Raw genomic sequence first — 14,424 nt, 5'->3', positions numbered from 1 at the left:
ATATTTCAGATACCGTATTGGCATGTATTTTTATTTTCTAATGGCTATTAATTCCAAGCAGTATGGTTACTCCCAAAATATTTCACCGTACTTATTAAAGATTTCTCTTTCAGAAGTGAAGGATTTGGTTGTGGAGAAACTTCTCACAAACTCACTGTTTCTCTAAAGGTGAACAAGGTGGACTTCAGCTGAGAAGAGGGATAACCTTTAACTTAACCTGTGGCATGAGGCAGCAGTGTGACACCAGGAAGCAGGAACTCTACAAAAACCAGGGCACAAGTAGGAAACTCACCTGCCAGAAGAGATTTCATTTACAACATGGGAGCATTATTGCACTTCATACATTTTTTCACAGCACAAATACCCTGCTGTTGGGGTACACAGTCAACACTGACAAAGACAGGTCTTGTGAAGAAGTGAGATTTTTTTTTTTTCTTGTTCCAGTTTCTTAGAAGTTTTAGAGCAAAAGAAAGACTGAAGAGTAAATAACCAAAACTGCCTGCCTTGATCGTAAGGTGATGAGAGACACGGGTTGATGAGTCAGAAGAAGAGACAAGGCACATTTAGGAGGACATCTGCATACTGCAGTAGAAGCAGCAGTTAGTCGAGACCTATTTTGACAAAGAATACACAGTTGCTGGGCTTTCTTAAAGAGTTGAGTGGGATTCCAAATGATTTCCAGGATACTACCATGGAAAATAAGCATGAGTTTGCATTTACAACTCTTTTGAAGTAAAGCTGAAGTGTAACTGCATAGCTCTCTACTTCACTAATCACAAATGAGACAGTGAATCATTTAGAAAGTATACTTGATCTAAATTCCTTATTTTGAATGGCTCTTAAAATAATTTGCTGCATTAGAGCAGCTGCTGCCATATAAAACACGCTGATTTTTTATGACCAGTAAGGAGTTTCATCAACGGAGGTAATTTACATCCGAGGTGGTGAAGCACAATCTAAATGGCCACGTGCAGGGTGTAAATCACCAGGTGGGTCAGAGAGGAGTTTACGAGAGTCGGGCAGAAGCCCTGAGAACAAGAACATTTTTCTGGGGAAAGCCCTTTTGGGTCAGGGCCAGACCCCACAGACGGCGACCGGCAAAGCCTCTTGTGGAGCCCAGAGTTGTGTTGACAACAGCAAGAGCCTACATCTCGATCCGCTGGAAGAAAAGCCGCCAACTGCTCAAAACAAAGTGGTGTGGGCTGGTTGTGGCTGTTCCTTCCTCAAAGTAGGGAATTTGGACCACGGCAGTGCTCTTTTCTCCCTGTCTTTATCGGTGACACACAGATCCCTGGAACAGCAAAAGGCTGTTCTTATTCTTTCTTTTTCTTATGGAAAGAGTCAGGGTCCAGCGAGCTGGAGTTAACGCTATGGAGATTTCCTGGACGTGAAAGGCATGGCCACATGGTCTTCTCCAGCAAGAATAACCTCCAACCAGTATTGTTCTTTTTTCCAAGCAAGACCAAACAGCATCTGAACAGACATCTAAAACAAGCTTTCCTTCCAGTCAAAGTTATCCCTCTCCTCAGAAGTTACAGATACTGACATATTCTCCAATTTCATGATTCATATGATTCATATAGTCTTTCTTAAGTACAATAAATAAATATGAATATTTAGATTTCAAGTCAAATTTGACAACAAGCTAACAGTTGAAAAAAGTGGGAAAATAAGACTGGTTTCACATTTTAGAGTTCATCCCCTCATGAAAAAAGAAAAAAAAAGAAAAAAGAAAAAAAAGAAAAAAGAAAAAAGAAAAAAAGAAAAAAGAAAAAAAAGAAAAAAAGAAAAAAAGAAAAAAGAAAAAAGAAAAAAGAAAAAAGAAAAAAGAAAAAAAGAAAAAAGAAAAAAGAAAAAAAGAAAAAAAGAAAAAAAGAAAAAATGAAGTTGCAGCCTGTGCATACTATGAAGCTTTCTCTCTCTTATTCAAAAGAAAATTAAAATTAGGCTTCTGAAAAGGAATATTTCACATCAAAGCTGCCTGCAAAAGAAAACTTCATATCCTTTCATATTCATACACTGCTTTAATGCTTCTACTATAAACAGTAAGGAAACCTAACGTTTTCTTACATAGCAAAATTAGACTTTATTTGTGTTCCACCTATTCTGTCTAAATGCGGGTAGCGGAAGGGCTGGGGATGCCAACAGCATAAAATCTGACACAGAAACAGAACTGTGTCCTCTATTCAACAGGATTAGTATAGTTGGCCAAACACGATGGCAGAGCTGAAAGACGGTCTTACAGCATGGCCTAATATTCTGTGTACGGTCCCATATTACTGGGTAACGTTATGGCGTGGGAAACCCATAGCCAGAACCGGGCGCTGTTCCCACGTTCATCAAGACCATGCTCTTGATGAGTGCATTAATTGCCACAACTTTGTTGTTACTTTCTTCAAAAGAAGAGAAGCCTAAATAAGTACTTCTGAAAATGCCCTAAGTAATTATCTTTGGCTAAGTAATTATCTTTGGAGGGGGGGATTCTGCCCCTCTGCTCCGCTCTGGCAGCCCCTCCTGCAGTGCTGCCTCCAGCGCTGGGGCACCAACAGCAGAAGGACACGGAGCTGTTGGAGCGGGGCCGGAGGAGGCCCCGGAGATGCTGGGAGGGCTGGAGCCCCTCTGCTGGGAGGACAGGCTGAGAGAGCTGGGGGGGTTCAGCCTGGAGAAGAGAAGGCTCCAGGGAGACCTTGGAGCCCCTTCCAGTCCCTAAAGGGGCTCCAGGAAAGCTGGGGAGGGACTCGGGATCAGGGAGGGGAGCCACGGGACAAGCAGGAACGGTTTTACGCTGAAAGGGGGAGATTTAGATGACATATTGGGAAGAAATTCTTTGCTGTGAGGGTGGTGAGCCCCTGGCCCAGGTTGCCCAGAGAAGCTGTGGCTGCCCCATCCCTGGAGGGGTTCAAGGCCAGGTTGGCCGGGGCTTGGAGCAACCTGGGCTGGTGGGAGGTGTCCCTGCCCAGGGCCAGGGGTGGCACTGGGTGGGCTTTAACGTCCCTTCCAACCCAAACCATTCTATGATCTCCCAGGCTGTCTTGTAATTTTCCGATTTTCTTTCATTGATCTCAGACTTCAGCTCTGAGAACTTGCAGAGTTACGTGTAGCATCTCTGGCAATGCGTGCCTGTTCCTATTTGCAACTCTAATATTAATCTGGGGCTGATACAAATGCAGTCATACACAAAAAGGGATATACAAGGGACTGCCATATGCATTGACAATGCTTTTCCCCTGTTGGAAACTACACAAAGTGTAACACCTTGCAGAAGCCACCAACATGTAGACACTGAGTTACAAAAATGCCTTTGATGGGATCATGATGAATCCTTTTTAATGTGACTAAACAAGCTTTATAAATGGACTACTACTGATAATTACTGCAATATGAAAGAACATTTACCTTATATCAACTATATTTTTCATTTTAGTATTATTTTAATTCTGGGTAAAGCTAATCAAAATTTCTGTAGGTGCAAAATTTACATGGCCCTACACCCCATCTGTTTTCAACGTGACTGCCCTGTTAAAGCCGGTTTAGGATATCTGCTCTAATGGCTCAATATTATCAGGGTTGCAGCAATCTTGTGGTGACACTACAATATCTGTAGAGAGAGCTGATAGTTTTGCAGCATTTCACGCATTTTTGTGGTGAAAATTGTGCATTCTACTGAAATGCACCCGCTGGAGGCAGCTCACGTGCAGCGTGATAAAGGCTGGGACTCCATTAAGCACTGACTATATCCTCAATTTTCTGGAAAGGGGTGGAAATATTTATACAAGACAACGGTGTGCTGTCAGTTGTCAGAGAGGCTGTGTCAGCACAACCCAAACCTTCACCCTTGTCTTCCTCCCACGAACCCCTCTTGGAAACCGTGGCTGCAACGTGTGAAAGTCAAGGGGTCTGCTGGTGATCCTGTCATTGCCCGGGATGACCAGTGTCACCACGGGGCTGGCACCGACACGAACATGACACAGAGAAGGACAGTGGCCACTGAGACTCGATGGAAACTCCCTCTGCTCTCAGAATTCCGAGCACAAACCCAGCGAAGCCACACCAAAATGCTACTCTGCTTTTCTGATTGTTAACCATATCAGCTGTTATTGCTCACATGCAAGTGATGCAAATATAAACCTCACCAAATATTTGCATAATTTTTATAACCAGATGTCTAACAGACAGGTGTATCTATTCTGACGTTTTTTACTTCTGTTCCATTATTTAGTAGCTTTCCATCAAGCGCTATTTACAGCTGATAAACTGACATATGGAACCCCATGGCTTACAAAAGCAAGTATTTTCTCAATCTTAAAAGATTCTTCTTAAAAACCAAAACCTAATAATTATACCTTCTTTTCTGAAATTCCACAGAGTTTTGGTTGAAAGATTCTGGTTGAAAGACTCAACGGTCTGCAAATTCCTTCAGTTAAGGAGTATTATACAACTCCATGCTCCTCCTTGTCTTTGCAATCTTAGGCCATGACTTCCTATTTGCAATTTCGTTCTGTACCGAAGAGGCATCTCATTCCAGTAGAAAAGCACTTGTTTCAGTTTTAAAATAGTAAAAACCACTTCATAAGGCTTTTGATATTAGGAAAAGGTAAATCAGGAGTCCCATAAACTAAATATTTTGAGTTGGGCACAAAAGCACGAGTTAATAAGGCCATAGGTTTTCGCACTTCAGTTTGTGCCAGGTAAGTAAAATAAATTTAAAAAACAGTCGTCAGCAGTTAGGAACTGAAAGCCTTACATTTTGTAATTCATTTTTGTTTAAAATATTCATAAATTGTATTTTTCCTTTTAAAAGTATATGCAAAAATTTCTAAAGCTGAATTAAAGCAAAAATAGTTATCCAAATGCAAATTCAAAAAACATTTTAATTTGCTTGCTTTAGGGAGTGAATACACTCTTTTATCATTGATTGTAATTATTCAGAAGTAGCTTCTCAGTTATAACTTTGGGATGATAATGTATTTTTATTTTTACTTTATACATAATGTGTTGCAACTCAGACTAATTTATCTTAATTTCTGGGAAGAAGGTACCCTTGGTTCCAATTGATCAACGTCAGACTGAAACAGCTCATCCCATATTAATAGTACAAATTAAGAGTATTATTACATTTTAGTGCATTCTAGTATTCCCGTTTCTAAACTTACCATTGACAATACGAAACAGAAGAGAAGGTGTAAGAGAAGAGAAGGTGACGTCTTATCTTTTCCTGCAGATTTTATTGGAATACTGTGCCTTGACAGGGCAGAGCGGATAAATATTTTCCCCTACTATGTTTGGCTAAAGATGCCAAGCCACTTGTTCCTCTGTTTATCCTTAAATTAAAGCACTCAAAAGGTTTTTTTCTGGTGTTTTCTTAATGTGCCATTAATGTAGCAAGTTTAATGCAGGGTCTGATCATGTTTGAACTCAATTTAATGGCAATTCTCCCACAGAGGTGAAAGGGGCAAGAGTAGAAGACCCTTATTCAGATAAAAATAATTTTCAGTGAAATGACCATTTCTGACAGAGCTCACTCTCAGCATGCTTTGGATAAAAGGTACTGTCTCTATTAAAATACCTTTGCTTAAACAGTTATGGCTCCACAGTAAAACATGATCTAATCTTATTTCTTCATATGCAAACTGTGAACAGAGACAGTGAGTATATTAATTAGATCTCGATGAGTGTAGGGTTTGTTGAAATAAACTATTTATAGGGGATAGCACCTCACTCACCCTCTAGCTGAGCCAATCAAAAATTTTCAGGATAAACAAGCTCCCATCAGGAAGTGCTGTTCAGACAAAATCAAGCCTTGATGTGAGAATATGACAATTTCATCAGAACATTGAACAAAAACAAGGAATACAAACAACCTCCTCAGGCAGTATTATGGCTTTTGGTTACCTATCCTCCCTATGACTATCTACAGGACCACTAACTCATCAGTACAAGTCTAGTGAACACAGGAGACACCAGGGTTCCCACCCAAGTTCCCAGCCAGAGAGGACAACTGTTGCCAATGAGGCAAAAATTACACCAACATCTTCTTATCTTCCGTTTGGAAGACCCCAATTAACACTGAGACAGAGCTTGGTCAATCCTGTCCAAGACTCCTGTCTTGCAAAGTAAGCAAAAAGAGACGATATGTTGACAGTAGAACAAACCAACCTTCATTTCCAAATGGCTTCCATCCTGAAAGCTTAGGAAAAGAAGACTCAGGTGCTGCACTTTCCTCCCAACTATTAAGTAAAAATGGGTATTTTTCTTACTTGCGTAGCACACTCTATGTGTCCTATGTAAACTACCAGAACTTCTCCGCAGGTATCAGACCTTGGTGCTCTCCTCTTAGGTGGTGTACTTTGTGGAATACAAACACAATGGAGCTTATGAACCTTCTCAGATGAAAGCAAAATACATTTATCAGTCTCATTTCTTCTCTCTGGGAATGGCTACTAAACCCACATTGTGCCAAGTTCCTCTGTGTTACAGTAGAAGTGTGGAGACTTATCAATCAAGTATCTGTAATGGCTAACGCAGTCCTTACAAAGAGGTTCCTCCATGGTCTACACCATCAGTGAGTGAACATCCAGCAATGGTTGTTAGCAAACCAGCCTGACCACACAGCTCCACCTGACCTCGAACTGGGCCTGGCTGGGATGGAGGTCCCTTCGCATTTGTGGCGAAACCAGCGTCGCTAACCCAGGAACGGTCTGGGTCTTGCTGATCTGTGCTTGTGTGACACCAAGGCTTTGTGCTGGCTGGGGTCAACCCACCACAGGCTTGTTAGTTTCTCCTGTCTTCTCACTAGTCGTTCTGGCCTAGTTTCTGCTCACAGTAAAACTTCATTCCAGATACCACTGTTTTGTTTCCTCTACACACTCCAAATTGTTTTTGAGCACCCCAAAACTTTCCTCTGAATTAAGTATATATACACACGCATATATATTTCAAAGGATTTTTTTTTTTCCAGACTCACTCTAAATTGTGTATATAAATTGTGCCGAAATCACTGTGATAAAACATATCCATCTGTGTTGTGGGAAGAGATGAGCTTAATTTGCACCATGGGAGACACTGTGAGACACTAGGGGAAAAAACAGCCTTTAGTGGAAATGATAGTTAAGCACTGGAACCGACTCTCTGGGGAGGCTGCAGAATATCCATCACTGCGGATTTTTAAGGACTGTTTAAACAAACACCTGTCAAACGTACTTTAGCTGTCATTGTTCCCACTTTAGGGAAGGAAGACAACTTTTCAGGCTGTTATTCCTGTTTTCTGTCTTTTTCGCACCTACCCTGCACACAGTTAAGATTTTTAAATACCCAGGACACTTGAAATCTGGGAATTGCAGTTCTGTCTGTCCACCAATACCTCCTGTGCCACCAGCCTTGCCTTCCAGAGACGTTCCCGTTACCTTCCCAAGTTCCTTGTCTCGGATTGTTTTGCCTCCGTCTCTGCCACCCAGCTCAGCGAGGACAAAGCTTTGAGAGCAAGCTCTGTGTGAATCACCCCGTGAGCAGAGAGCACCACCCGGGTCCCTCACCCTGTCCTGAATTAAACTCCAGTTTTGCAGCAACAGAGGGAACGGGTGATTTTTCATAAAATAATTGACTGGTATTCTCATACTCTTCACAGAAAAGTCTGCCTGCCCTACATAAAATTAAATGCTCCTTGAGAGAGAGCATCCAACGAAGGGCTTCTGCGTAAGTCAATGCAAACAACTAATTGTCGAGGGCAGGCAGAATTACTTGACAACTCTAAAAAAACACAAGCTATGTTTCTCTGAAAACTAATATTAACTCTTCTGGGGGAGTACCACCTGCAAAGAGAACCCTTACTAGAAGGAAGCAACAACCATAAAATACCTGACATTTTGTAAGAAAATAACTTTTCTTTTTTTAAAAAAAATATTCAGGCTCGTCACCTTTCCCATTTGCAGCATAATCTATGGAAATTTTTGATTTTGGCTGGAAAAGACACATGTCTATATGTATGTTATACATACATATAAATCCATGATGAATTATAATTACAGCTTCATTGGCCCCCAGTTTAGTATTCCTGCTTTTGACCTTAAAGCACTTCACATTAAAAAGTGCTAGAAGCAGTAAGATTTTATCCTTTAAAAGTGTTGGCAGTAAAGGCACAGCAAAAATAATGAAATTTCATCATTAGAAACTAAGAGAAGAACGAGGAGGAAGTACTTCATTAAAGAGAACACCATTTTCTACATGAGAAAGAATAGTTCATCTAAACAGTCTCTTCTTTCCTCTGTCATGAGCTTTAGGCTTAATAATTGTTAAGAAAATGTTAAGCTTTTTTTTTTTACCATTATTTTTGACAGCACTGCACTGAACAATACAGAAATGATGAGGAGAGAGAGCGATACGTGCAATTCTAACTCAATTTTATGCTGCCAACATTTTAATAGGCTCCCTTCCCATAGCCTTTCCTCAGCTATTGATTAAGCCCCCGTGCTGCGGAGAATCAGCAAAAAAGAAGTCAGAGACGATTTTTTCTTGTTCTCATAACCAGAGGAAAGGAGGAGAAAACAACTCTTCCCAACTCGCCTGCGCGGGCTGGTGCTGGAAGTAGCAATGCTTCACCTCTCACCACACGGATGGCTCGCGCCGCAAGGATCCTGTCTTGGAAACCACTCCAGCAATTCGCACTGTTCACCTCACTGTCGGGAGCGGCGTTGGCTGTCAGTAATAAATGACCTCTCTTGCAAGCTTGGGCTTTTCCGTGCTCCTTTTGTACCTGGATCGCAACAAATGTTTTACCGAACTAGATCTGGTATCCAGACAGTTTAGAAAGCAAAAGAGAAGCAGGAACTTTGTCTCCTTCAGCCCAAAGGAGAAGAGCCATCAGGAACATCTGCGCCTTCAGAGTTAATGCCAAAAGGAAAATCTGCCTGAAGGGGGAAAACAGCGGTGGACATGGAGAACCACAAAAGCGGAACCGGTCACATCCATACACAGAGAGGAAAGCCATCTGCACAGGTCAAAAGATTTTCCAATAGCTTTTTAAAAAGAAAAAACAAGCTAAAAAAATCCTGTATTTGGTTTAAAAGAATGACTGGCTATTCAGATCCTGCCAGCGCTGTCTTTTTGCTGTAGCTCTTGTCTGCTAACCCACAAGAACATCCAACGAACTGAAATCTAAACCACAGGAACTGAGACACAGACACACTGAGGTTATAGAGCAAATGCCCAGCTCACAAAGAGTTCACGAAACATTGAATACCCCGCTTCCACCTTTCCTGGTGGTGTAATGGTAGAAATGGAGCTGCCTCCCCTCCTAGACCAAGCAGCAAACATCCCACCTGCGAAGCCATCACCACTGGCCGCCAGTTTGCTTTAGTGCCACATCAAACTTGTGGTGGATGAAATAAAACAACTAATTCAAAACTGAGAGTTGTAACTTCACGCAGAAGTTAGTTAGTTAGTTTGTTTGTTTTAATAAACAGCTTTGTTTTTTTTTAAATAGCCCACCGGGACACTCCTTTCGCTGAAGACAGGAAGTTTGACTTTATTTTTCACAGAACGTATAAATGTTCTGACTTAAAAATTGTTTCTGTTTCCTTTTTGATAAATTCAGTGAAAGATGAGCACTCCCTCTGACCTAGGCAGCGCAGGGAGTGACCTGTCTCCCATGAATTTTGATCAAGATTATGTCTGGAATAAAGCAAACATGATAGGGAAAAGGAAAAAAAAAAAAAGAATTAAAAAAACCAACAAGAAAACCAAACCCCAAAAAACCTAATACTAACAGAAGGAAAAAACCTAACAATAAAATCAAGAGTGGTGTTGCATTTTTGCAACGCCACTAACAAGTGTTTTGAACAGTAGGGTGTTTGAAAACTCTGGTTACAGACAAAATAGATGAAATGCTGCATTGATCTGGGTTCTTCATGAGACCTTAACTTAATCTTCAGGCTGTACAGGGGAAGTATTTGGAGTAGAGACTCAGAATTTGGCCAAAGTAATTTTTTGCAAGCACATGAATACCGTAACGCCGCAATGGAGAAGATCAGATACCATTCTTCCCACCGCTGCCACACGGGCCCAAGGAACCTCGTGCGTGCAACGGGGTTCACAGCCGCAGCCCCGCCACAGTGGTCTGCGCTGACAGAAATTAACTTCAAGCCACGTCTGTTACAGAAATGGTAGGCTTCAAGTATGTGAATTTTAAAAAGTAAAAGACCCTGTCATAATCTGTAAAATCAAATTCATTTACTAGAAGTGCCATTTTAAAGACTCTAGAGAGCTAAATAAGTAGGTTTAGGAAATTTTATAATGATATCTTTAAAAAATTTCAATATTCTGTTTTTTCTCAGCTCTCAGGAGTGTAAGACAAACACTTCCTGAAGAAGGAGGATCTCAATTAGGGCACTTTCTCTATACCTAATAGCATTATGCACTTATTTCTGGACGTTTTTTAAAATCTGCAAATGACATCTTATTTAATATTGATCATCCTGCGCCCCAGAGAACAGCAGCTTTTTTGAAGGAATTCTTTGTAAAGAAAGCATTTTTTTAAATTTGATTTCCTGATAGCAGACCAAAGATCTGTAACTCTGGAATAGCCCCACAACACAAACATGGTTTAGCTGAGATACCTGTGTGTATAAATCACGCACACAACAGTGCATGTAAGATGCTGTACACACATAACATCTCCAGGTAAAATTATTACTTCAGCTGAGATAAAGGTAGAAAAACGCAATAATTAAATTCACATGCTCAGTATTTGCCAAATTTTTCCATATGCCCCTTTGCAAAAATGGCAACGACCAAAATGTTATGAAATGAACATAACAAAGGAGGACATGGATAAATAATTCACTTGGAGAGCCCTGAAGAATTCCCAACTATCCTGTTGAGCCATTCACTCAGGATTATGGAAGCTCATGGTTGTGTCAATTTGAAATTTGAAGTATGGGACAGTTCTTGATTATTTTTACCAACCGTCATCCAACCCATTCAGCACACCGGGAGTTAACGCATCACTTGCATGATGCAAACCAGCTGTGTCCTTCACCATCCTCACGGCTCCTCACGCACTCGTCAGAACTTTGAGCACCTTAGGTATTCCAGGAAAAGTCAGAGGAACCATATGAGAATCCAAATACTACACTTCATCACTACACCAACTACCTTTGCTTCACGTATTTCAAAAAGGCAGCAGAGATTGAGAACTGTCCTGTATCACAGAAGTAATCTGTTTGAAAACCCCTGGCATAACCCAAACATTAGGAACCCTGCTCTTTTTTTTCTTTATAAAAAAGCCATGTAAATATTTGTCAGCAAGCGCTATATATAACACTGTTTGTTATTAAAATTCTATTTAAACTTGTGCATCAATACACTAGAAAAGTAAATCGCTTTACAAAAGAAGCGAAATCACCCCATAAAGCTATTTCATTTTTCTCATTTTAACACCTTTACATGATAATATCTCAAAAAACCCCCCAGACCTACCAAACTAGCTCAAGACTTTGAGAAATTTTAATGCTATTTTTAATTATGCAAATAATAATAAGACTTAAAACTCGAAAGCAGCATGGCAGCATTAGCTAAGAGTGGTCAGAAAACTGCTGAGAAACTATATACATTTTCTTTATCCTTTTGGAGACACAGACCAGAAAAAGGTAAAAATGAATTGTACTCTACTACAGCAAAAGTCCCAGCTTCTCCCCAGTGGACACGAGCATACGCTGCTCCTTTTTATTGACGACACGACCCCTAAGAGGAGAAGAGCCAGGCACTGAATTTGCCTGAAGAGGCGTCTGAAGAGCTGTATGAAGTGGAGACCGAGAATGTGCACGCTCAGCAACCAGGGAAACTTCTCTTTGAGAAGCATCACTCTGAAAACTTCCACACACAAAAACTCTAACCATTGGGGGAGTACCTAATAGGAAAATTAGAGTTACCCTTTGATATGGATTCTCTGTTGACAAATAAGCTTTAAGGAAATTGTTTATACATGAGAAATCAAAGGTTTTAGAAAAAGAATCAGGACACGTTTGCCACTTAGATGAAGTTACTAGATGACTTCACGATAGGCTATAATGCTACAACAAAGCTGAGAGGTGTAACGATTACATCAAAAGCACAACTGTTTCATGATTTTGATTTGATGAAACACAAAACAATGTCATTAAAACACAGCTTGAAGGAGAATAAACCCTGTGCCACAAGTTCCCACTCCTAGATGGCATGTTGGGTAAAACATCATAGTTCTTCTTAAAAAAAAAAAAAAAAAAAAAAAAAAAGCCATAATACCACATGCTAAAAGTTACCTTACTTGATCTTTTCCAACTCTTCCTCATTAGCATTGTCTGAAAATAAAATAGAGCATTTTAATTACCTTTTCTCTGCAATACAGGAAAGGAGACCAGCTCTCTCCAACGGGACGACCCACATTTAACCACCACTACAACTGAAGCAGCAACACGTACACTCCAGCAACAACTGCACAAGACTGAAATAAATCCAGACAACTAGCAGCACTGCTGGCACCCAGGCATACTTTTCTGGGTGGTATGAATGTCTCGGTGCCAGAGACAACGCATTATGTGAAATCGTTCAAAAAAAAAAAAAAAAAAGAAAAGAAAAAGAAAGAATGAGATAAGCAAATGAAAAAAATGAACATGCTATTACCAATAGTGACTTCAATTTTGACTGATACTTAAATGATAGTTCTTTTAATATTAACGTACTCCAATTTTTTGGAACACTGCTGTTGAGCTCACAGGTGTAGCCACGTAAGAGAAATCCTGCATAAGGCTCCTTGGACAACATACATCTGCTACAAATTCTTTAAGGTTACCACTGATGATTAGTTTCACAGCAGTAAAAATACCTCTTTTGATTGCTAATTGATAAAAAATAGCTCCTTTGATAATTACGCGCAAGGGGTATAATAACATTCATACCTTGACTTGTAAAAAAACCCCAAACGCAGTATCCCTATCCCATCGCCTAAATAATCTGCAAATCCTTGACACTGCTGGAGACAACGCTCTGAGGCGCCGGGAGGTGAAGTGTCCACAGACACAGATTCTTAATCATTAAATAATAGAGACACACTGGTCAAGACAGATGTGGGCAATCCATCTGTGAACGCCACTGTTGCTTAAAGCAGTTCTGTGCAAACACAGAGAAATTAATTTCTACAATTTAATAACATTTAGCAGCCTGGTGTTGACACTTAGCAAGAATAAATCAAAGGCCATTAATTTCTATTGAAACTTTCTTTATGTCATGAAAAACAAACTTTTTTTTAAACTAACTATTGCAAAAACACTTTCTCAGAGAATGGAAATTAGTTTTGAAATGCAAACATTTTCCTTGCTAAGAAATAAAAATATTACACTGGGAAAAAATGAAAATGGCAGCAAATATGTGGGGTTTATATTTTTGAAATAACCAGAAACTTTTCAAATAGACACAGTTTTTTTGGAGAAGAAAAACAACTAGCTGCTGAGGAAAATGTTTAAGTTGCTACGGACAGTTCAAGCCTAAAGCCTCTGCACTAAGCTAATGATAATGGCTTTGGAAAATAAACATGGGCACTAAATGTTCTGTAAAGCTGGAGAAAGCCATTTAACTTGTTTTTATAGGAGAGGCACGTAAGAATTAAGCAGCGTGAGGCCGGCAGCAGTGGCTGGAGAAGACCTCCTGGTTGACACACCGCAGCCCCGGGCGTCCTCCTCGCTGCTGAATCCCACACAGCTACAAGGCAGAGGGGAAACCTGGCTCCACGGGGCTTCAGACCAGGCTGTGAGCAGGGAGGAGGATACAGCCCCACAGCTGAATTTACTACATATCAAATGTTATTTCAGCTCTGAGGAGTTCACCTGGAGTAGGAGCTACAGAAACGTGTGACCGTGCTTGCTGCGCGCATCAGCATCCTCACCAGCTGTAGCGGGATAAGCTGAAGCCACCAAAACCATCCTTAGGAGCCAGTAACAGAAATATACAGGGCAGGTCACGATGGATGATCTACACGGAACTATTTCTGAAGATATTCCATGCCCTGAGTCCACCTCTGTCCTTCTTTTTTTCCTAAGCTGTTATTATCCCTCTGGCAAATTAAAAAAAATATAATATTGCATTATAAGATTTAGGACAGTGAGCAAACTGGCAGCGCATTAATGTTGTTAATATTTTCCTATGAAGCAAAAAAGTATTAAGCATCACTTGCGATAAATTATTTAAGGAATAAGCAATGCCGTGAGTTTTATTCTCATTAGATAACAACATCCAAGTAGCACACATGTGTCTCCTTTTCCCCATTTTCTACGCTACTCAGGCCGATGGCAGCGGTGGAACGGTAGTCCCCAGCCTCTGCTGGCCCCAAGCCAACAGCTCTCGTGAAGCTAACAACTCCCTCATTTCCAGTAGCCGAGCATTGCCTGTGAGAGGGAG

The 14,424-nt window shown here is 40.6% G+C and overlaps 1 protein-coding gene across 6 annotated transcripts in view; it reads right to left on the bottom strand.

Annotated features, from left to right (window-relative positions):
• The window catches only part of MCTP1 (multiple C2 and transmembrane domain containing 1), a 288,478-nt gene that overhangs the window by 135,323 nt on the left and 138,731 nt on the right, over positions 1–14,424 (bottom strand). For 5 of the 6 annotated variants that reach the window (XM_063320280.1, XM_063320277.1, XM_063320275.1 and 2 more), the window contains exon 6: positions 12,294–12,332. The exons of the other annotated variant lie outside the window; for it this stretch is intronic. In XM_063320280.1, the coding sequence (XP_063176350.1) occupies positions 12,294–12,332 (39 nt within the window). The remainder of the gene's footprint in view (positions 1–12,293; positions 12,333–14,424) is intronic. 6 annotated transcript variants of the gene reach the window in all.

Source organism: Chroicocephalus ridibundus, chromosome Z (assembly GCF_963924245.1).
Source record: "Chroicocephalus ridibundus chromosome Z, bChrRid1.1, whole genome shotgun sequence".
Taxonomy (NCBI): Eukaryota; Metazoa; Chordata; class Aves; order Charadriiformes; family Laridae; genus Chroicocephalus; species Chroicocephalus ridibundus.
The sequence above is the reverse complement of the archived record's forward strand: the minus strand, read 5'-3'. Positions and strand labels throughout refer to the sequence as shown.